This window comes from Rutidosis leptorrhynchoides, chromosome 3 (genome assembly GCF_046630445.1).
Source record: "Rutidosis leptorrhynchoides isolate AG116_Rl617_1_P2 chromosome 3, CSIRO_AGI_Rlap_v1, whole genome shotgun sequence".
In the NCBI taxonomy this organism is placed as follows: domain Eukaryota; kingdom Viridiplantae; phylum Streptophyta; class Magnoliopsida; order Asterales; family Asteraceae; genus Rutidosis; species Rutidosis leptorrhynchoides.
The window spans coordinates 467,674,121-467,699,412 of record NC_092335.1 but is presented as its reverse complement, the minus strand read 5'-3'; the positions used below and the strand labels follow the sequence as shown (position 1 = coordinate 467,699,412).

At 35.7% G+C, this 25,292-nt stretch overlaps 2 protein-coding genes across 2 annotated transcripts; both read right to left on the bottom strand.

Moving 5' to 3' along the window:
- Nucleotides 1–10,696: 10,696 nt before the first annotated feature.
- LOC139901638 (uncharacterized) lies at nucleotides 10,697–13,646 on the bottom strand. Its single transcript, XM_071884329.1, has 4 exons — nucleotides 12,605–13,646; nucleotides 12,128–12,463; nucleotides 11,140–11,534; nucleotides 10,697–11,050 (listed from the first exon to the last, which is right to left on the bottom strand). The coding sequence occupies exons 1-4, from the start codon at nucleotides 13,644–13,646 to the stop codon at nucleotides 10,787–10,789; spliced, it is 2,037 nt and encodes a 678-aa protein (XP_071740430.1). The 3' UTR covers nucleotides 10,697–10,786.
- Nucleotides 13,647–14,492: 846 nt separating this feature from the next.
- Nucleotides 14,493–23,778, bottom strand: LOC139902856 (BRASSINOSTEROID INSENSITIVE 1-associated receptor kinase 1-like). The gene is made up of 12 exons (XM_071885505.1): nucleotides 23,533–23,778; nucleotides 22,807–22,939; nucleotides 22,640–22,711; nucleotides 19,584–19,727; nucleotides 19,426–19,494; nucleotides 19,263–19,334; nucleotides 19,112–19,182; nucleotides 17,838–17,966; nucleotides 17,450–17,717; nucleotides 16,252–16,325; nucleotides 15,015–15,409; nucleotides 14,493–14,925 (listed from the first exon to the last, which is right to left on the bottom strand). Exons 1-12 carry the CDS (start codon nucleotides 23,612–23,614, stop codon nucleotides 14,614–14,616), a joined length of 1,821 nt encoding a protein of 606 aa, XP_071741606.1. The 5' UTR covers nucleotides 23,615–23,778; the 3' UTR covers nucleotides 14,493–14,613.
- Between the last annotated feature and the right edge of the window lie 1,514 nt (nucleotides 23,779–25,292).

The following is a 25,292-nucleotide window of genomic DNA, read 5'->3' as shown; positions in this document are numbered from 1 at the left end:
AACTCAAAGTGGAAGTATGTTTTCTAAAATGGTCATCTAGACGTTGTTCTTTCGACTGAAATGACTACCTTTACAAAAACGACTTGTAACTTATTTTTCCGACTATAAACCTATACATTTTCTGTTTAGATTCATAAAATATAGTTCAATATGAAACCATAGCAATTTGATTCACTCAAAACGGATTTAAAATGAAGAAGTTATGGGTAAAACAAGATTGGATAATTTTTCTCATTTTAGCTACGTGAAAATTGGTAACAAATCTATTCCAACCATAACTTAATCAACTTATATTGTATATTCTGTAATCTTGAGATACCATAGACACGTATACAATGTTTCGACCTATCATGTCGACACATCTATATATATTTCGGAACAACCATAGACACTCTATATGTGAATGTTGGAGTTAGCTATACAGGGTTGAGGTTGATTCCAAAATATATATAGTTTGAGTTGTGATCAATACTGAGATACGTATACACTGGGTCGTGGATTGATTCAAGATAATATTTATCGATTTATTTCTGTACATCTAACTGTGGACAACTAGTTGTAGGTTACTAACGAGGACAGCTGACTTAATAAACTTAAAACATCAAAATATATTAAAAGTGTTGTAAATATATTTTGAACATACTTTGATATATATGTATATATTGTTATAGGTTCGTGAATCAACCAGTGGCCAAGTCTTACTTCCCGACGAAGTAAAAATCTGTAAAAGTGAGTTATAGTCTCACTTTTAAAATCTAATATTTTTGGGATGAGAATACATGCAGGTTTTATAAATGATTTACAAAATAGACACAAGTACGTGAAACTACATTCTATGGTTGAATTATCAAAATCGAATATGCCCCTTTTTATTAAGTCTGGTAATCTAAGAATTAGGGAACAGACACCCTAATTGACGCGAATCCTAAAGATAGATCTATTGGGCCTAACAAACCCCATCCAAAGTACCGGATGCTTTAGTACTTCGAAATTTATATCATATCCGAAGGGTGTCCCGGAATGATGGGGATATTCTTATATCCGACATTAACAAGATGCATATATAAGAATATCCCCATCATTCCGGGACACCCTTCGGATATGATATAAATTTTGAAGTACTAAAGCATCCGGTACTTTGGATGGGGTTTGTTAGGCCCAATAGATCTATCTTTAGGATTCGCGTCAATTAGGGTGTCTGTTTCCTAATTCTTAGATTACCAGACTTAATAAAAAGGGGCATATTCGATTTCGATAATTCAACCATAGAATGTAGTTTCACGTACTTGTGTCTATTTTGTAAATCATTTATAAAACCTGCATGTATTCTCATCCCAAAAATATTAGATTTTAAAAGTGGGACTATAACTCACTTTCACAGACTTTTACTTCGTCAGGAAGTAAGACTTGGCCACTGGTTGATTCACGAACCTATAACAATATATACATATATATCAAAGTATGTTCAAAATATATTTACAACACTTTTAATATATTTTGATGTTTTAAGTTTATTAAGTCAGCTGTCCTCGTTAGTAACCTACAACTAGTTGTCCACAGTTAGATGTACAGAAATAAATCGATAAATATTATCTTGAATCAATCCATGACCCAGTGTATACGTATCTCAGTATTGATCACAACTCAAACTATATATATTTTGGAATCAACCTCAACCCTGTATAGCTAACTCCAACATTCACATATAGAGTGTCTATGGTTGTTCCAAAATATATATAGATGTGTTGACATGATAGGTCGAAACATTGTATACGTGTCTATGGTATCTCAAGATTACAGAATATACAATACAAGTTGATTAAGTTATGGTTGGAATAGATTTGTTACCAATTTTCACGTAGCTAAAATGAGAAAAATTATCCAATCTTGTTTTACCCATAACTTCTTCATTTTAAATCCGTTTTGAGTGAATCAAATTGCTATGGTTTCATATTGAACTATATTTTATGAATCTAAAAAGAAAAAGTATAGGTTTATAGACGGAAAAATAAGTTACAAGTCGTTTTTGTAAAGGTAGTCATTTCAGTCGAAAGAACGACGTCTAGATGACCATTTTAGAAAACATACTTCCACTTTGAGTTTAACCATAATTTTTGGATATAGTTTCATGTTCATAATAAAAATCATTTTCTCAGAATAACAACTTTTAAATCAAATTTTATCATAGTTTTTAATTAACTAACCCAAAACAGCCCGCGGTGTTACTACGACGGCGTAAATCCGGTTTTACGGTGTTTTTCGTGTTTTCAGGTTTTAAATCATTAAGTTAGCATATCATATAGATATAGAAAATGTGTGTAGTTTATTTTAAAAGTCAAGTTAGAAGGATTAACTTTTGTTTGCGAACAAGTTTAGAATTAACTAAACTATGTTCTAGTGATTACGAGTTTAAACCTTCGAATAAGATAGTTTTATATATATGAATCGAATGATGTTATGAACATCATTACTACCTCAAGTTTAGTAGGTAAACCTACTGGAAGTGACAAGAAATGATCTAGCTTCAAAGGATCTTGGATGGCTTGAAAGTTCTTGAAGTAGGATCATGACACAAAAACAAGTTCAAGTAAGATTTTTACTCGAATTAAGATAGTTTATAGTTATAGAAATTGAATCAAAGTTTGAATATGAATATTACCTTGAATAAGAAAGATAACCTACTGTATATAACAAAGGTTTCTTGATCTTAGATGATTACTTGGAATGGATTAGAAAGCTTGGAAGTAAATTAGTAAACTTGAAGGGATTTTTGAAGTGTTCTTGAAGTGTTCTTCCTATGATGATTATAGCTTGATTCTTGAAGTGATTTTTGATGAAGATGATGATTAACTACTGGAAAAATACGTTCATAATAGTGTGTGTGTTGAGAGAGAATTAGAAAGAGAATTGGAAGTGAAATGGAGTGAATGATGAGTGGTAATTGGTGAGTGGTGAGTGGGGTTAAAAGGAGTTCTAGTTAGTTGACTAGCTCATGGTAGAAGTTAAAATTGATTAGTCATACATGAAATAATCAAGAGTGGAATCCCATGCTAGTTCCTATTGGTATATACCCATAGTAAGTACGTTTTGAAGCTGTGTATAATACGGGTAAGAATACGACTAGAATTCTTGATGAAAGAAAAGAATGGGAAAGTAACTGTAACCATTTTCATTAAGTATGAGTGTTTTGATATATGTCTTGAAGTCTTCCAAAAGTATTTTAATACATCTAAATACACTACATGTATATACATTTTAACTGAGTCGTTAAGTCATCGTTAGTCGTTACATGTAAGTGTTGTTTTGAAACCTTTAAGTTAACGATCTCAATTAATGTTGTTAACCCATTGTTTATTATATCTAATGAGATGTTAAATTATTATATTATCATGATATTATGATATATTAATATATCTTAATATGATATATATACATTTAAATGTCGTTACAACGATAATCGTTACATATATGTCTCGTTTCGAAATCCTTAAGTTAGTAGTCTTGTTTATATGTATATAACTCATTGTTAATATACTTATGGAGATACTTACTTATCATAATCTCATGTTAACCATATGTATATCCATATATATATCGTCATGTCGTTTTTACAAGTTTTAACGTTCGTGAATCGCCGGTCAACTTGGGTGGTCAATTGTCTTTATGAAACATATTTCAATTAATCAAGTCTTAACAAGTTTGATTGCTTAACATGTTGGAAACATTTAATCATGTAAATATCAATCTCAATTAATATATATAAACATGGAAAATTTCGGGTCACTACAGTGTGTAAACAGGATATTTTAGATTATCATTATTTGATAATCTACGTAAAGCTTTTTAAACCTTTATTGATGAAATAAAGGTTATGGTTTGTTTTAAAATGAATGCAGTCTTTGAAAAACGTCTCATATAGAGGTCAAAACCTTGCAACGAAATCAATTAATATGGAACGTTTTTAATCAATAAGAACGGGACATTTCATTGGATCCTTCTAGTTCATTAGAAAGTGCTAAAATTAAAGTTTATGATTATGAAAATGATTCTTGGAAAGTGGTTGAAGGTGATGTACCGATTCGTGATTTTGCAGAGTCTGAATCGCCTTATTTACTTGCGGGTTTATTAGGAAAGTTACATGTCATCACTAAAGATGGTAGTCATAACATTGCAGTTGTGCAGGCTGATAAACAAAGTGGTTCTGGTGAAGGAACGTCTGAATCAACCAGATCGTCTGAATCGAATATATGGAACGTGATTGCTGTTAGAATAAAACATTATAAAGTCAAATTACCTTATTTGGTAATTTGACTATTTTGGGATCAGATTTTAATGTCATCACTTCCCATTTTAGAGATCAGGAAGATGCCAACTGTAACGGGTCAAAGGAGCCATTTGCTGCAGTTTTCCTTTTATAGTTGAGGGTTCCAAAAGGTGTAATTGGAGCCTTTTCAAACTAGAAGTAGCTGTTATATGTTCTTTGTGTAAAACAGCATCAAAACCACTCTTAGAATTAAGATTGTAACAATAATCAATTATCAATACAAACCGATTACTTTCTTTTATCAATCATACTTTTATCAATCAAAACATGGTATCAGAGCTTACGGTGTAGATATGTAATGACCGGGAAAATTTTGACTTATTTAAACCAATTCTCTATACGATTTATTATTTTGACACGTTAAACAAAGTCTGTTAGATTGAGTCTCAAAAATTTTAGAACTGTTTCATATATAAAATTACCTTTGACTACTCTCGACAATTCATGAACAATTATATGTATGTATGTATCTATATATATATATATATATATATATATATATATATATATATATATATATATATATATATATATATATATATATATATATATATATATATATATATATATATATATATATATATATATATATAAGATGTACAAGTAAAAACGACTTTCCTACAGTAAAACACTATTTGCTACAGTAAAAATGACTTTGCTACAGTAAAACACTATTTGCTACAGTGAAACCGTATTTGCTACAGTGCTGCAGTAAAAACAACTTTGCTACAGTGATTTGCTACAGTATCACTGTTTGCTACAGTGAACACTATTTGCTACAGTAACACTATTTGCTACATTAACACTATTTGCTGCAGTAACACTATTTGATGTCGACGAACTAGCAAACAAAAACGAAAAAGGCGGCCATGCGATCGCATGGCAAAAACACTGAAAACCCATGCGATCGCATGGGCTACAGTAAACACTATTTGATGTCAACAAACTAGCAAATAAAAGGGGTTCAGGCGGCCATGCGATCGCATGGCAAAAGCACTGAAAATCCATGCGATCGCATGGGGACTAAATTCAGGAAATATGCCTATAAAAGGCCAGCTTGTTCGACGTAAAATTTTACTTATTTCTGTAAACAATATTTATATTTATAATTATAATTTTAATTATAATTTAAGTTTAATAATAATAAGGTATATACGAGGGTGTTTTAATTCGGGTTTCAAACCGTTTTAAAATAAGGAAATATTGGGTATTGTTCGGGGTATTGTTCTTAAATCCAAGGCCAACCATACAGTCGTCTACCATCATTACGTCTACGCAATTTGCCCACAATATTGAGTCTCAATATTGAACTGTGAGTTATAGTCTCCCTTTTTAAATACTTTAAATATTTTTGGGCTGAGAATACATGCAATTTATTTTAAACGCGATAAGACACAAGTACATACTTAATTCTACACTGAGTTAAACCGAAAATCCCTTAGCTTTGGTAACTAGTAGCTGCCAGTACATAGGATATGGACTAGTGGGCGCGAATAATTGTATATGGATCCATAGGGCTTGACATCCCCGTCCGAGCTAGAGCGCTAGCCTTTTAACGGACGTATGTTATTTGAGTTTAAGACACGTTGGTTTGCGTGTATTAAAACGAATGGGGTAATTATCACTATAGCGTTAAGTTTAGTTACCAGGGTGCTCTGTTACGTAGAATCTATTGATAAACTTTTGATGAAATCTTGTGGTCTATCTTTATATATGTTTATGACTCGAGCAATTAAACCTATAACTCACCAAAATTCGTGTTGACTTTTTAGCATGTTTTATTCTCAGGTCCTTAGAATGCTTTCGCTGTGATGTGCTTGTTGCCTGCATGGAGTCTCTCATGCTTTGTACAAAGTTTATTGCATTCAAAATAAAACTGCGTTGTGTAATAAATAATTGGACTGTGATGTCAACCTGTAAATTAAAGACTTATGTATTTTGGGGTTTTGCTTATACCTAAGCACTCGCCCACATGTTTATAACTTTCTATGTTTAGAAAGTCACTTATTTTAATGAATGCAATATTTTATCAAAACGTATCATATAGAGGTCAAAACCTCATTGTGAAATCAATGATTAACGTGCCGCGTCAATAGGGATTTTGACGGGTCGTTACAAGATACTTGATCATTACACTCACAATTAAGCTTCAATCATTTACCATACACCAAGCTGCTATGTCAACGAGTGACGGTAGCTCAGAAACAAGGAAGCAGAAAATCAGCTTCTTAAACAAGGCTGCCATGTCAATTAATGACGGGAGCTCAGTTACTTACCTGGATATTCTATGTCAACCACCATCTCTTATCACCAAATCAGAAACCATCATCACCAACCACCATTGACCACCGGAACAACCGAAGTGTATATACTGTGGTATGTCTAGACACACCATAATTCAATGTTTTAAACTCATCGGTTATCCCAATTGGTGGGACAAGAAAAATCATAAAAAGGGCAAGGTGATGACGGCAACAACAGTGGCTGATAAAGAAAGTACCAGCATAGCATAAACTCACCAGAAAAGCTGCAAGTCATCTCAAAAGGCAACAAGAGGTAATCTAAACTCCCATTCATCTAGAAAAATGACCGAATGGGTAAATAAGGTCGAAAATCAACCGGCCGGAGCAAAAAGGGAAATCCTTAATCGCTTCAAAATGACTGGAGAAAATAATTCAAACCTGAAATTGGGTGGTGATGGAGCAATATGGGAGACCAATAATCGTTTCCAGTGCCTTCAACAACCCAAAGAAACCGGTACAAACCTCAAACCCTTCATCTCTTTATTTTCTGAATCTATGTTAAATATAGATAATAGAGATGATATCAGTGATCAAATTGATCAATTTAGGGATGATAACCATAAGATAATCAATAATCGATCTAGAGATGAGAAAAGGGTTGGGGATACCAAATCTCGGATACTGAACACGCGTGATAACCTGCCTAGGATAATGAAAAAGAATAAATTGGGAACTGGGCAGGAATCCCATGGACTGGTCAAAGAGGGGAACGGGTTGGGAAATAAAAACAGATTAAATACAAACCCAACTACTTGGGCTAACAAAACACAGTCCACTAAACCTTTTCATATGGGCTGGAATATATCTAGAAGTGGGTCAGACAAGTCAAATATTAAGCCCACAGATACGGGCTGGTCTTTTTTCAAAAATAAAAACAAACCCAATGATCATGCTAAAGTTGTAGATTGGCCAGACTATCCAGGATTTAATATTAGGCCCAAAAACATAACTAAATTTAATGATAATATACAAATAAAACTCAAACCATGAGACTACTGAAATCTCCTCGAACAATGAACATCAAACCCATGAAGAACAAAATGGCACAAATTTCGATGAAACCACCCAACGATATGTCCTACCTCAAAGAGTCAACAGAGGTGTCCCACCTAAATGATACTCACCTGAAAAAGAAGCGCAAAGATCCAGATATCCTATGGCTAATATAGCACAGGGAAATCTATCAAAAGAAGCTCATCAGTTTAATTCCGCAATTTACTCTGAAAATATTCCAACTTCCGTTGAACAAGCTCTAAAATCAAAAAACTGGAAAGAAGCAATGAAATTTGAAATGAAAGCCTTGAATGAAAATAACATGTGGGAAAAATGTGCCATGCCTCAAGGAAAGAAACCAGTGGGATGTCGATGGGTATTTACGATAAAATATAAACCAGATGGAACTATTGAAAGATATAAAGCTCGTCTGGTTGCGAAAGGATATACTCAGACATATGGGATCGATTACTCTGAAACCTTCTCACCAGTTGCGAGGATTGATACCATTAGAGTTCTCTTTTCTATCGCTGCAAATGAAGATTGGCCACTTCACCAATTTGATGTGAAGAATGCTTTTCTACATGGCGAATTAAAGGAAGAAGTCTATATGGAAGCACCACCGGGATTCACTGACAACTTTAAAAATAGGGAAGTTTGTCGACTTAAAAAAGGCTTTATATGGGTTAAAACAATCCCCACGGGCTTGGTTTGGGAGATTTACTTTATTTATGAAAAAATACGATTTCAAACAAAGTAACTCAGATCATACTCTCTTCTTTAAACGAAAAAGAAATTTAATTACATGTTTAATCATTTATGTTGATGATATGATAATAACAGGAAATGATAAAGATGAAATTTCTAACTTAAAATGAACTTATTTAAAGAATTTGAAATGAAAGACTTGGGCAGACTTAAGTATTTTTTGGGGATTGATGTATTACGATCCCAACAGGGAATATTTATCTATCAAAAGAAGTATGTTCTTGATGTTCTTGCAGAAACGGGTATGATTGATTGCAAACCAGCTGATACTCCAATGATTCCAAACCAGAAGCTATATATGGAAGATGAAGCTGAGCTTGCTCATAAAGGGCAATACCAAAGGATGGTGGAAAAACTCATCTATCTTGCTCACACTCGACCCGATATAGCACATGCAGTTGGAGTTGTGAGTCAATTCATGCATCAACCACAGGTTCATCATATGAAAGCTGTAATGAGAATCATCAGATATTTAAAGAAAACATCGGATCATGGAGTTGTTTTCAAAAGAAATGGACATCTAAGAACTCAAATATACACGGATGCAAGTTGGGCTGGTGAGAAAGGAGATAGAAAATCTACATCTGGATTATTCTCATTAGTCGGGGGCAATCTTGTGGCATGGAAAAGTAAGAAACAAAAAGTTGTCTCACTTTCAAGTGCCGAATCAGAATTTAGAGGGATAGCCAAAGGAGTAGTTGAGGCCTTATGGATCAAGAAGTTACTAACAGAAATTGGCTTTCCACCACAAGAAGCTATTCAAATCCCGTGTGACAATGAAGCAGCAATCGCCATCTTGGAGAATCCTGTGCAACATGACCGAACTAAACACATTGAGATTGATCGACATTTTATTCGAGAGAAACTAGATGGTGAAATCATCTCTCTCCCATCTATCAGATCAGAAGATCAACTAGCCGATATCCTCACCAAATCAGTCAATGAAAGATTATTCAGTGAAGTGCTTAGCAAGTTGAATATTGAAAATCCCACTATTCAACTTGAGGGGAGAGTGTTAGAATAAAACATTATAAAGTCAAATTACCTTATTTGGTAATTTGACTATTTTGGGATCAGATTTTAATGTCATCACTTTCCATTTTAGAGATCAAGAAGATGCCAAGTGTAATGGGTCAAAGGAGCCATTTCCTGCAGTTTTTCCTTTTATAGTTGAGGGTTCCAAAAGGTGTTATTGGAGCCTTCTCAAACTAGAAGTAGCTGTTATATGTTCTTTGTATAAAACAACATCAAAACCACTCTTAGAATTAAGATTGTAACAATAATCAATTATCAATACAAACCGATTACTTTCTTTTATCAATCATACTTTTATCAATCAAAACAATTGCGTCCCAGAATTTTGGGTCTACTGAACTTGTTGATTGTCAAAATCTTGATATTTAAGAGGTATTTTTACAATGCTTGGGTTATTATTTGTATAAAGCTCCATGTTAACGTTTACATCATTGTGTATGGTGTGACACCGTATCAGTTTCTTGTTCATTTTTTGGTAAGTTTACTATGTGAGTATTGTTTAAAAAATGCAGGTGTGTCAATATAGTCATCTTTTTACATGAGAATTTAAACTGTTGTAAATGGTAATCAGATATGTTTCGTTAACTTTTATTTTGTATGAAACGTTGCGTTACCAATTCACCATCATAGTAGTTGGTATGTGAAGTTGGTGATTCGGGTTCACCATTGTCCATTCTGGTATGGGAACAGAAGACTAAACTTTGATGTTGCTGATAAGTTGGAATTATGTGGTTTTAGATTTGTGGTTGTATATCATACAAAATGTTTTTAATGCCGAACCAATCTAATAGATAGATAGATAGATGAAGATCCATAACTAACAAGACTATTTTGATTGGCTGAGTGATATATTCACTCATTATTTTGATACATCCACCGTTTATCATTCATTAACTACTTGTACCGTACAAGTACTTGATGCATAATATATTGTTTTGAACGCCACACACACCCATTAAATGTTAAACGGGTGGACTTGAACTCACAACCTCAAGGCTGATGAGTTACATACCGCTATACCAGAAGCCCTTGGATACTTTATGCATTATAAATGGTGGATATATAAAAACATGAGTAGATATATAATCATCCATTTTGATTAGCATGATCAAAGTCTTTCAAATATATTAATTAATTATTTTCAGTTTTATATCAGTTATGTGTATACTTTTTTATTGGGTTTTACTTCATGGGTTATTACAATACCTCACATCGTTGAATCGGGTATTGTTGTTGTGAGAATAGCTCTTGGCTATAGCCGTAAGGTTTCCGTAAGATGATACTTGTAAATTTATATAATAACTGCAAGCTGTAGCTTATTTGTAAATAGGTTTACTCAAATAGTAACAAAAGATGGTTTAGTTCAATCATCTGGACTAGACACTTGTTCAAGGCTAATCTCTTGTTGCATAATCTCTTGGTTCTGCCATTGTTCCCACCTCTCGGTTAAACCATCACCTTCAAGCATTTTAACAACTTCTGACATTTTGGGTCGATCTAGTGGTGTTCCTTGTGTGCACAATAGAGCAATTTTCATCAACTTTTCTACTCCATCGTTCACATAATTACCTTCTAAATCTGCATCGACTAGTGTCTCCAACTTTTGAGCCTCTAGAAGTCCTTTTACCTAAACAATTTCCAACTTCATAATAAAAAGGTATGAACTTTGTATTAAGAAATGAGAATCACATCAAATTAAACCTGCTTAGTGCTTACCCAATCAAGCAACATGACGTCGTCGTCGTTTTCTAGTCGAGCAAGATCAAAGGCCCGTTGCCCGGTGATGAGTTCAAGAAGCATCACACCATATCCAAAAACGTCAGTTTTTTCTGAACATTTACCCGTAGAAAGATACTCGAGGGCTATATGTCCAATTGTACCATGAACAGCTGTTGTAACATGTGTATCCTCATAGTCCATGAGTTTAGCCAGCCCAAAAGCTCCAACTACCGCTTCAAACTCCTCATCCAACAGTATATTTGCAAGTTTTACGTTCCTGTGAATAATCTTAGGGTTGCAATGTTCGTGCAAATATGCAAGTCCCCTTGCGGACCCCAGTGCCACTCGTTCCCTTGTTTCCCAGTTAAGTACAGCTTGCGTTTCACTTCGATCTGCAATAATCCATCAATAGAGTTGGGTAACAGGTTAAAGTGTGTTGCATCAAGATGGGTAATTTTGGTACGGGTCAAAAAGATCATGCTGGGGGGTGGAGGGTGGGAGGGGGTTTGACCATCATCCAGTTTTTATTACATACTAATGTGCACGTGAAATATGATCACAATATATAGATTTGAAAGGCAACTGATTATTCTAATTTGAATAAAAAAGTTCTTGCATTTCACCTGAAAAGAGAATGTGCGGAATCAGAGGCACTGTTCTAAAAGTCGGCCGAGTCAACTAATGCGTCTGTTTGGCAACTAGCCCGTCCTGACTCGCTCAAAAACGTCTTAAACGTCAGGTGAAAGTCGGGCCTCGAGCCGGTCAAAGTTGGGTAATTTTTTTTTTTATATTATTAAAAATTAGAATCTATGTCATATATCTACAAAATATATTTTTGATATATTTATGTGTAATATGTATACGTTTAACTTATTTATTACTAAAAGTCAACGTTGGTAAACTCCGACTCGCCCCTCCAAAGTATCGACCGACTCTTTTCCGACTCGCGATTTTACAACCTTGATAAGAGGGCAAGTAAAAATACCTTTAAGACATGATGCAACAGTACCATTGAGCATGTAGGGGTAAACAAGCAATCGTTCAGTTTGTGTCATGCAAAATCCGAGCAGCTTAAGTAGATTTCGATGCACTCTGGTTATTTCAACTTCAGTATGAAACTGTACTTCACTATATGAAGAACGCTCCTCTCTTAGCCTTTTTACAGCCACCAAACGCCCATCGGCTAACCGTCCTTTGTAAACTTTACCAAATCCACCTCCCCCAAGAATGTGAGTTTTACTAAAATTATCTGTTGCAACTTGTAGTTCGTGCAGCGAAAACTTTTTTAGTTGTCCCAAATGAACTGCTAGGTGATGCTCAGCTGCAAATATACAGACAAACAAATGAGTGAAAAATCACACTAGGAGCGATATTATGGATTAAATTTGTTACAATGTATGTATGTACTAACCAGGTACATCATAGAAATTATCATGTGCAACCATCATCAACTCAGCCTTGCCTGTGAAGAAATGTGTTAGCCGGCTATAGAACTTTACTTCATCACCAACAGAAACAGTGGAATTTCTCTCTTGCAATAGAATGGAATCGAGCTTAACCACAACTTCGGCCATTGTAGGACGTTTTTTGGGTTGATTATGCAAGCACTGGGCTGCTATACTTGCAAACTCCTTCAAGGATTTTTTTGAGATTTGTCCGATCAATCTAGGGTCGATAATCTTATTGAGTTTTCCAATTTTAATTTGCTCTTGAGCCCAAACTGCCAAACTCCATTGCTCTTCGTCAATGCTTTGATCTACCGCTTGCTTACCGGACAACACCTCAAATAGTACAACCCCAAAGGCATAAACATCGGATTTTCTTGTCAGTTTTCCACTGAAAAAATAAGATGGGTCCATATATCCAAATGTCCCTTTGACTAAGGTGCTCACAGAAGTTTTTGTTTGGTTTATTGGTCCAACTTTGGCCAACCCAAAGTCTGAAATTTTAGCATCAAAATTTGCATCCAACAAAATATTGGAGGTCTTCACATCACGATGTATGACACCTTGTTGAGTTGATGTACCTGTGTGAAGGTAATCTAACCCACGAGCTGCACCTACACATATTTTTAATCTTTGTAACCAGGATAGAGATAGAGATAGATCTGTACCATTATTGCGGAGGTGATCTTGAAGGTTTCCGTTGGGCATAAATTCATAGGCTAGAACCATCTCGTTTCCTTCATTGCAATAACCAATGAGTGACACAAGATTACCATGTCGCAACTTAGAAAGAATCTCAATTTCAGCCTCAAATTCACGGGCTCCTTGGTTAGATGTAGTTTGCAACCGTTTTAACGCAACTTGGTCTACTAAACCAATTTTGTGCTTACATTTATACACGTTACCAAAACCTCCTCGCCCAATAACTAGTTTCACATCAAAGTTGTTGGTTGCAGATTGAATCTCAGCGAGTGTGAAACGATGACAGCTTTGGTGAGGCTGTATGATTGAGGAGTTTGTATCCGCAGCCACCGCATCGACGGTATGTTGAGGTAACATCATTAGCTAGATTAGATTCTCCGAGCAGACTTCAGATTTGTTGGTCAACGGGGATATTTAGGATGTTTGGTAGTTGAAAGCACTTGTCCACAGAGTTTAAATATCTACTTTGTCAGTTTGTTTATATTAAGTAATGGATGGATACAATTGTGCATCAGACACTTGTATAGTACAAATATTTAATGCTAATGAATTGATCAATTATGAAAGCCCATCCATAAACAACTTTTTACTCACGAGTTTATTAGAAAAGTTACATGTACCGATTCGTGATTTTGCAGAGTCTGAGTCACCTTATTTGCTTGCGGGTTTATTAGGTAAGCTACATGTTATCACTAAAGATGGTAACCATAACATTGCAGTATAAACAAACTCGTTGTGTGGTTGCTGGTTCTGGAGAAGGAACATCTGAATCAACCAGAACGTCTGAACCGAATATATGGAACGTGATTGCGTCCCGGAATTTTGGCTCTACTGAACTTGTTAGTTGTCAAAATCTTGATATTTAAGAGTTATTTCTACAATGTTTGGATTAGTATCTGTATAAAGCTTCATGTTAACGTTTACATCATTGTCTATGCTTCTATGGCGTGACACTGTATTAGTTTTTTGTTCATTTTACTGGTAAGTTTACTATGCGAGTATTGTTTAAAAGTTGTCGTTGTGTCAAATATAGTCATCTTTTTACATGAGAACTTGAACTGCTGTACATAGTAATCAGATATTAGATATGTTCTGTCGTCAACTTTTATTTCGTACGAAACGTTGCATTACTAATTACTGTAAAAAATAGATGTTGGTTATAGCCGTAAGATGAAAGTTGTAACTTTATATAAAAACTGTTAGCTGTATGATGCAAGCTTGCCGTTAAAAAAAAAAAAAAAAAAAAAAAAAAAAAAAAACTGTTAGCTGTAGCTTATTTGTACATAGGTGTACTTAAATACTAACAAAAGACGGTTTAGTTCAATCATCTGGGACCAGACAGTTGTTCAAGGCTCGGGTTGTGTGAATTCGGATCAATATAATAAATAAAATTGTGTTCATGGCTAATCTCTTGTCGCGAAATCTGTTGGTTCTGCCATTGGTCCCACCTCTCAGTTAAACCATCATCTTCAAGCATTCTAACAACTTCTGACATATCGGGTCGATCTAGTGGTGCGTTTTGTGTGCACAATAGAGCTATTTTTATCAACTTTTCGACTCCATCGTTCACATAACCACCTTCTAAATCTGCGTCGACAAGTGTCTCCAACTTTTTAGCCTCCAAAAGTCCTTTTACCTAAAAAATTATAAACCCTATGATAAAAAGGTATGAACTTTATACTTAAAAATGAGAATTGCATCAAGCTAAAGCTTCTTAGTGCTTACCCAATCAAGCAACATGACCTCATCATCTTTTTCTTGTCTAGCAAGATCGTAGGCCCGTTGCCCGGTGATGAGTTCAAGAAGCATCACACCGTATCCAAAAACATCAGTTTTTTCTGAAGATCGACCCGTGGAAAGATACTCGGGGGCTATATGTCCAATGGTACCACGAATAGCTGTCGTAACATGAGTATCCTTGTAGTTCATGAGTTTAGCCAGCCCAAAATCTCCAACTACTGCTTGAAACACCTCATCCAACAGTATATTTGCAGCTTTAACGTCCCTGTGAATGATCTTAGGGCTGCAATGTTCGTGCAAATAAGCAAGTCCCCTTGCGGACCCCAGTGCCACTCGTTCCCTTGTTTCCCAGTTAAGTACAGCTTGCATTTCATGTCGATCTGCAGTAATATATCAATATAGTTGGGTAACGTGTTAAGTGGGTTGTGTCAAGACGGGTAATTTTGGTACAGGTCAAAACAGGCCGTACCCGGGGCGGTTGACCCTCATCCAATTTTTTTTAAATAATGTGCACGTTATATATGATCACAATATATAGATTTCAAAGGCAACTAATTATTCTATTTTGAATAAAGCTCTTGCATTTCACCTGAAAAGCCAATGTGTAGGATTAGAGGCACTGTTGTAAAAGTCGGCAGAGTCAGCTGACGCGTCTGTTTGGCGACAAGCCAGGGGCGATTCTACTTGGGAGTTGGGACCCAGTAAGATTCCGTGACACTGCTAGTTCGATTTTTTTTTTTACAAAGTATTGTTCAAATGCATAGAACACCACTAAATACAATTATAAGACCCCATATATTTTTAGAAGTTATATTCTTTGAAGGTAAAGAACCACTAAAGTACCATTAAAATATAATTAGCTGTGGAAAAAAAATTCGGGCCCCTTACACCTAGATTCGCGACTGCGACTAGCCCGTCCCGACTTGCCCAAAAACGTCTTATAAGTCGGTCAATGCTAAAAAGTCGGGTCAAAGTCGGGCCGAGTCGGGTGTGAGTCGGTCAAAGTCAAAGTTAGGTCAATATTTTTTAAAATTAGATTCTGTTCCATATATCTATGTTTGAAATATATATGTTTGATATGTTTATGTGTAATATATACATATGTTTTATCTTATTTATTACTAAAAAGTCAACGTTTGGTCAACACCCCACTCGACCGACTCTTACCCGACCCGTGACTTTTACAACCTTGATCACAGATTCAGAGGGCTAGTAAAAATACCTTTAAGACATGATGCAACACTACCATTGATCATGTAGGGGTAAACAAGCAATCGTTCGGTTTGTGTCATGCAATCATGTAGGGGTAAACAAGCAATCGTTCGGTTTGTGTCATGCAAAAATCGTCCGTGTACTCGAAGAAAATTGGCTAGATGGACAGGTACTTGGCGAGTCGTTCAAAAGGCTATACAACCTGGAAACAAACAAGGAAGTTATGGTTAAAGATCGACTGATACAATCTGGGAACTCGTGGTATGTTTCGTGGGAGTGGACAAGAGCCCCAACAGGTAGAACCTTGGACGAGCTCGATTCGCTTCATGAGAAAATAGCAGGTTTCAAATATGGAAGCAATGCGGAAGATTCATGGAGATGGGCACTTCAAAGTAATGGTCTATTTTCTACATCAGCCCTATCAAAGATGATAGACGAAATAGTTCTACAATCTCCTTCACCCCAACTAGAAACAATCAGAAACCCAATGTTACCTCAAAAGATCGGGTTATTCGTTTGGCGTGCGAGACTTCATAGACTTCCGGTAAGAGTTGAACTCGATAAACGCGGGATAGATTTAGACTCCGTTCTTTGCCCGGTTTGTGATGGCAATGTAGAAACCATGGAACATGCCCTACTAGAATGTCCAGTTGCAAAAGATCTTTGGCGTCGTGTATTAAGGTGGTGGAACATGGGCGGGTTTTCTTTCTCAAATATGGAACAACTGTTCAAAGGGTCAAAGCCGAATGATCAAACAAATAGCATATCATCCCTTTGGCAAGCTGTAACATGGGTAACGGGATACTCCATTTGGCGTAACAGAAACCTTGCGCTTTTTCAAAAGAAAAAGGGAAGCGGGCCTACGATGCTGAATGAAGTCCAAATAAAATCGTTCGAATGGATTTCGAGACGCTCGAAGAAGTTAAAGTTTGAGTGGATTCAATGGCTTGTAAACCCGTCTTTCGTCGAGGATCACGGCTAAGCCTTAAGCTTGTCGTACAGTCCAATTTCGTTCAGTTTTTAGGGGGTATTGTATTTTCCTGTTAGTATGCAATGTAGTTAGGAATTTAGGATGTTGAATAGGAGTTCTTCTCCTTCTATCTGCATGCCCTCACATGCAGCATGATGTATTCTATTTTCATCTTTCTATTAATGGAAATCTTATGCTTTTCAAAAAAAAAAAAAAAAAAAAAAAAAAAAAAAAAAAAAATCCAAGCAGCTTAAGTAGATTTCGATGAACTGCCATACTTATCATTTCAACTTCAGTTTGAAACTGTAATTCACTACCATGTGGACGCTCCTCTTTTAGTCTTTTAACTGCCACCAAACGCCCATCGGCTAACCGTCCTCTGTAAACTCTACCAAATCCACCTTGCCCAAGAATATTATTTCTACTAAAATTATCAGTTGCAACTTGTAGTTCACGAAGCGAAAACCTTTTTAGTTGTCCCAGATGAACTGCTGGGTCCTGCTCAGCTGCAAATAGTGACAATTAAATGAGTGAAAAATCACAATAGGAGCCATATTATGGATTAATATTGTTACAATATATGCTTTTCCCAAAAAAAAAAAAAGTCTTTGTCACAATGTACTAACCGGGTATATCATAAAAATCATCTTGTGCTTTTTTGCTGCACCACCAAACAAGTGCAATTGTGGGGACCGCAAAAAGGAGAGCTGCACCACCAGCTACGCCTCCAGCAATGGCACCAGTTGCACTCCTACCTACTCAAATTTCAGGTAATTGAGGAGAGCTATATTTTCTAGTCAACCGAACCCAATCATTTGAACTATACCAGGAAAATTGAGACCCATAGCTTGAAAAATGGGTCCATTGGGTTAGGTATTTAACCAATTGGATCCATAAAAACGTTAAAGAATGGGTCCAATTTAGACCCATCTGGTCCTTAATGGGTCTTAACAGGTATTTACAATATTTTTTAAAAATTACTATCTATAGGTTTTACGAGTTTAAGAAACATTTGGGAACATGTATCGACTCAACCCAACCAACCATTTAACCCCGACCTGTTTGACCCATCTAAAAAATATGATTCGTTCGACCCATTACCCATACATATATAGTGGTAGCATCAAGAGGGAAGTAACCAATCGGGGGGAAGCAAAATGTTTTTTTTTTCTTTTTTTGAAAAAACTTTGTTCACGAACATTATAGATTGGATGAAAATATGAACATTTAATAAAGACACTTTGTGATAAATATTTTTATTTTGGCGGGAAAATGCTCGGAAGTAATATATAACAATTATCGTGTTTTTCGAGCGTATGTTGAGGTTTTAGATATTAGAGTTTAGATATTAGGGTTTAGATATTAGGGTTTATAGGGTTTAGATATTAGGGTTTAGAAATTTAGGGTTTAGGGTTTAGATTTAGGGTTTAGATTTAGAATTTAGATTGAGTTTTTAACACGAACGGTTTAGAGCTTAGGGTTTAGGGTTTAGGGTTTAGGGTTTGGTGTTTTGGGTTTATTCTAAACCCTAAACTCTAAATCGGGCTAAATTTTACTTCACAAAACATGAAGAAAAAAAAACGTTCACATTCTTCACGAACAATATTATCTTGAATGTTATTTTTGTCGATTGTTTTCCCGCCTAAATAATAACATTCATCACGAAGTGTCTTTTCTAAATGTTCATATTTTCGTGTGATCTTGATGCCGAAAAAAAAAAAAACGAAAAAAAAAATTTGCTTCCCCCCGCTTCCCCGATTGGTTACTTCTCCATTGATCCTGCCCATATATATATATATATATATATATATATATATATATATATATATATATATTGCCACCTCTTGGGTATAACCCAATGTATGATTCAACAATGACAAATTGATAAATAATTAAATACCTGGTTTGGGATTAGTTGGAGGAGCTTGTGGAGAAATGGATTGAAATGTCAAGTTTGGATTATTTTTAAAACTGAAAAGAACATAAGTTTGCAGTCAATATCTTCAAAATGTACATCAAATAATATCACAAATCATCTCAACTAACCCGACCTGATGGGTGTGAAGTTTGAAAAGGAGCCAGTCACAGGTACAACGCCGCTCAGTAAGTTGTTTGACAGATCACTGTGCCAGAAAGGAAATAAATAAATAAAGCTTTGTTGCAACAATTATTAAGTTAAGTAATAATGTGAGTATGTAACTTCTATATACTTACAGAATTTGTAACGAAACATTAGTTAAAGATTCTGGAATTGTTCCCGTCAAAGAGTTATTATTAAGACGGCTATCCTTGCAAATAAACAAGTGATTCTCAATACGGTCGTAATATTTTTAGTGAATATAAATAAATATCTTAATGGTATGAAACTGTACAGGTTACGTAGTTTTTGAAGCTTGCCCAATGTGACTGGAATGTTACCGTTTAACCGGTTCTGATAAAGATCTAAGTTCACCAACTTGGTTAAGTTCCCAAGCTCATCAGGAATTCGTCCGCTAATTTCATTATTGTATAGCCCCCTGTAATACAAGTTTTTGCACAAATACATCAAAGTCAAAAGCAAAATCCAAATCTTTGTTAGAAATACTGGGATGAGATTGATGAGCTAAATTGATTCATGTATCGTGTAAACATAGTTTCTATAGAGTATTTTGACCCAACAATTATCAAGGTTCACAAAATCTTTACAGTAGTGATTATTTAAGAACAACACTTTGCGTTTTGGCAATGAAATCACAAATTTGTGTGTTTTTGGAAATGGTAATATGTATACCGCTTGGGCCGGGGTGCTGCTCCCTAGACCACCGCAAGGGGCGCTGCCCCTAGACCCCGCTATTTTCACGACAGTATAGTGTTACACTCTTACGGACGTGCACTCCACACTAATCAAACCTGTTATTAAGCATAACTAGATGACCCTTATGTTGGGAAATTACGGCCTCACTAATTCCCAACAAACGCCCAATGAAAAACAGTAAAGAAATAAGAACAATACACAACACAAGAATTTAACGTGGAAACTCCAAAACAAGAGAAAAACCACCGGCCCCCAAAGAGAGAAAATACACTATATCACAAATTGTTACAATGATATAGACGACTCTCTTAAGCCAACTACACTCTCCAAAATATTTAACTAATACAACTCTCAAACAAGGGTAAGAAAGAAAGAAATAATCAAATACTTAAAGTGTATTGATTGGTGCGATTTGAAATGAAGACTTAGCCCCTCTTATATAACCAAGTCACTCACCCCTCACATCTTCCTCCCACCAATGTGGGATAAACATATCTTCTACTAGCCAAAATAAACCAACAAATCTCCACCTTTTGGATAGAAGAAGATAACCATGCTTCCACATTGCAAGGATAACCGATGTAGAAGCTTCCTCGACGACAACTTCAAGATCCTCATCTTCATGCCGTTGACATTATCTCCCAAGAGACAAAACTTGCATCTTCATCGAACATTGTCTAAACCGACAATCATTGTCATCACAGACAATCATAACTCTTAACAAGAATTATCATACTCCACCATTAAGAGTATAGCACTTAGAATATCACATTTCAAGCATTTCACCTCGGCACATGTTGTTGAACAACCAGCTGAAACTTTATGGTGCAACTTCCTGTTTGGCTTTCCCTGGAAGTTTCATCAGCTACAACATCAGTTTCCACCACACAACCTGCATCAACGCCAAACCAATGCCCATGTGTAATTGTGGAACCGCTAACGAACATCCCTTTCCACGGTGGCGCGGACACACCATGAGGATGACGTGACTTCAGAGGAATTCGTCACTCTCCGTAACAACGGAGACAATGTTAGCGTCTTTGGAGCCATTTGCCGGATTAGCTCCACCGGGACAATTAACCCTTACATGCCCAGTCTTCCCGCACTTCCAGCATGTCAGATTCTTTCTAGAGTTTCTCTTCTGCCTATCCGAACACAACAGTACCGTAGCTTCTGATGACGAGACTCCGTTACCTTCCAATCTTTTCTCCTCGGATAGGAGCTTGCTAGTAACATATTCAAACTTCAACGTTTCTTTCCCGTACATTAGAATAGGTTTCATGTGCTCATAGGACGATGATAAAGATAATATCAACCTCAAAGCTTTATCTTCATCATCCGTTTTAACTCCAATAGCCTCCAGTTCCGAAACAATACCGTTAAGAATACTTAGATGATCTGAAATCTTTGAACCCCCATCCATACGCAGAGTATGAAATTGTTCTTTAAGACACAACCGATTTGAGATGCCCTTGCCCTGGTACAACTGCTCTAGTTTAACCCAAAGCTCATTTGCAGTTGATAACCCGTGCACATTTGCAAGCACGTTCTTTGCAAGACACAAACGAATCGCACTTGCTGCCCTCAAATCCATATCATCCCATTCTTCTTCATCAAACTTACTGCTAGAATCACTGCCAGGAACAAGGGTGGGTTTACCCTTCAAAGCCTTGTGTAAACCGGACTGAATCAATACATCCTTGACTTGAACCTGCCATAAGCCAAAATTGATCCTCCCATCAAATTTCTCTACATCAAACCTCATTGGACTGAACTTCGACATCGTATCCGTATCCTATAAACAACACTTTCTCTGATTTTGCTCACGTTTCGAATAGCCAAAAGATGTAGCAGGTAGCCAGGACCCTTTAAATCGGAAATCCACAACTCGCCACTAACAAATCCAACTATTACTACGAATCAGAAAAAATATTGTCTAACCAGATACCCTATACGATCGATAGAACTCATTTCTGATGTGGACGATCCACTCCCGTGGCAACCACAGAGCATACTCCGACTCCTATAACCGAGACCCTCGTCAAACCTGACGCTCTGATACCAGTTGATGGGAAATTACGGCCTCACTAATTCCCAACAAACGCCCAATGAAAAACAGTAAAGAAATAAGAACAATACACAACACAAGAATTTAACGTGGAAACTCCAGAACAAGAGAAAAACCACCGGCCCCCAAAGAGAGAAAATACACTATATCACAAATTGTTACAATGATATAGACGACTCTCTTAAGCCAACTACACTCTCCAAAATATTTAACTAATACAACTCTCAAACAAGGGTAAGAAAGAAAGAAATAATCAAATACTTAAAGTGTATTGATTGGTGCGATTTGGAATGAAGACTTAGCCCCTCTTATATAACCAAGTCACTCACCCCTCACATCTTCCTCCCACCAATGTGGGATAAACATATCTTCTACTAGCCAAAATAAACCAACACCTTACTTTAAAATATACCACAAGCTACTAAAATGATTGTTAGATAACACCAAAATCACGAACAATCTGTTATGTTGTAGTCTTGTGAGGGACATAACTTGCCTAAAGAAATTGTAAATCTACATAGAATAGTTCTATCTTGTAGAATTTAGTACGATAAGGCGAGACTTACAAATACATTAGGTTCGTAAGTTGACCAAGTTCTGGAACCAGTTGACCAGACAAATTCGCACCTCCGAGATCACTGTAGCATGCAGAGAAACCCGAAAAACAAGTTTCTTATTAAGACCATCTACTGCTACAATTTTAAATTTCATTGAAATAAGTTGATTAACTTACATTCGTGTAACGCTACTTTGATCGTTGCATGTAACATGAAACCATGTACATGGAGTAGCGACGACCTGATCCCATGTTTGCAAAGCATTCGCAGGATCGGTAAATTGCATCTTCATGGTATACAATGCATCACCTGTGTTACACATATAATTTTGGTTACAGGTTTTTTCAAAGAACACCAAATTAATCAAGTTCTACCGCACACAATTATAAACTTGATTAAGTAATAATATATATTAGATACTCCTATAGTCCTATTAATTAAGAAAGGTCAGAATTATATTAAACGTAAAAGTTATAAGGTTTTTCCTGACTATTCCAAACGCATATTCTAATGTACGCGGCCTAACCGGATTACTCCGTTACCATTTCAAACCCATCTCTGGCTAACATAATATTCGAACTTAAGACTTCTTGCAAGGATATCAGAGTTTTTTTGTTGGGTTCGCAGAGGAAACCTACTTAACGACATCCACATTGGGTCCTCACTAACGAGTAAAACGCTTGGGTGACAAGCCACCCAAGCGGCGAGACCAGTAACCGGGTGTTGCGCATGTTGGCGACCCTCCGGTCAAGAGCCCAATTTAATTTGATCTTCGGCGTTATCAAGATTCGAACCTGGGTCTCCTGATTCAGTAGGAACTCGGTGGCCGGGCTATGCCCAAGTGGTTATACTATTGTTATCTTGAAATTTGAACATAAAGATTATGAAAATAAAGCACATACCTTCAGCATTCCCATGAACCCTTGATAAATTATAGAACCCCAATATAAACCAAATAAGGATAAGGATGATAGCAAGTTTCATTTCCTGCAAAAAAATAAAATATACATACAAACAAAACTAACATCCACAAATTGATAATTAATAAACTTAAAAACCAAAATCCACACTTCATAAAAAGTCTTTGAGTAGTCAGTCAGTCAATGGTTTTAAATTTTCTACTAAAAAGACAATTGGCTGTAGGGACAAAGAGAAGGAGCATATGGGGTGAGGCCTTTTATTCTCTGGACATATTGGACTAAAGAAAAGATGTTGAAACTACGTGCATATTGGACTCGATAATTTCGTGTCAAATGTGATTTGCCTTATCGGAAACAAGTTTATCTTGTTTTCACATTTAACAAGTTTTACTTTTTGAGGAAGGTTCAAACGAGTACCACGAGAGCGAAAACTTTTTAATTACATGATTTCTATGCATATATATTCAATAAATTACATATAAATGTTATTTAATACTCATATCATATAATAGATGTTCAATTATAAATTATATAAAATGTTCGCATGTTTACAAACATAAACATATCTGCACATGTGAACGAGAAATTATATATTTAATTATATAGTTAAATTATAGATTTTTTCGAAATATTTTTTGTTCAATCTTACTCTCCATCAACACTTATATATCATTCAACCTAGTCATATGTGAATATTCTTGAGTTCAATGGTTCTCACGGTTATTGCAGTTCTCGCCATTTTATTGGTTCTCGTTTGAACTTTGACTATATGTACGTACCAGATCCAGAAAACAAAAAGCAGAGGTCAATATATGAAGTATAATGAGTGTTTTTAAGTTAGTAACTACGGGTCCAAGGATGAAGTTTCGGTACGTGACGAGCAAGGGGCGGGTTCATCGGATCTTAACCATAAAGGATCTATTCAAGATTTAGTGGACCAGGGAGTCATTCCCACCCTTCGCGCGGTCTTATAAGCTACAAGTCCTTCAATGTTTTAACCTATTCTTTTTCAAATCGGAACAACAAAGGCGTTCGTATCGACAAGATTGATTGAATGACGTCGCGTCCGGATGAAAGAAATAAAAAAGGCGGCGCCAAGGCCGGTTAATTTGGTTAACTTCGTTAATGGGTATCTTGATTGGTTTAAGTTCATGGATTTTAAGTTGCTGATGTGGTTCTAGTTTTCATTCCTTGTTAGTAATTTGCTTTGTTAGTTAGAGTTGTTTTGATTGGTGTAGGTTTAGTTTTCGAGTGGTTCGGTTAGAGTTAGGTAGTTTTAGATACCGTTTGTGCTTCTAGTAAGTTTACTTTTAGCCGGTCATTTTTTTTTTGGATTGAATGTATCGATTCATAGATCCGTTCGTTTATTGATGAAAGTTTCCTAATTTTAATAGTATTCTTTATTTTAGCAAAAAAAAAAAATAATAATGATAAAAACACTATCAACACAAATTAGTATGTTCCTAACTTTACGAATGTTGGGACTCGTAATAGATGAATTAACTTAGAATTAATTCAATAACATTACAATTTTTAATGTAATATTTGAACAATAACAATTGGGGAATTAAAGGAATTGAATAAATGTTTCTCAATTAATTACCAATATAATATAACTAGGGTTAAGGCTACTAAAGGTCCATATACTTTTCATTTTGTCCCGATGTAGTCCATATACCCAAAAAAATACTATTATAGTCCATAAACTTTTAAAAAGTGTATCGATGTAGTCCATAAGGTAA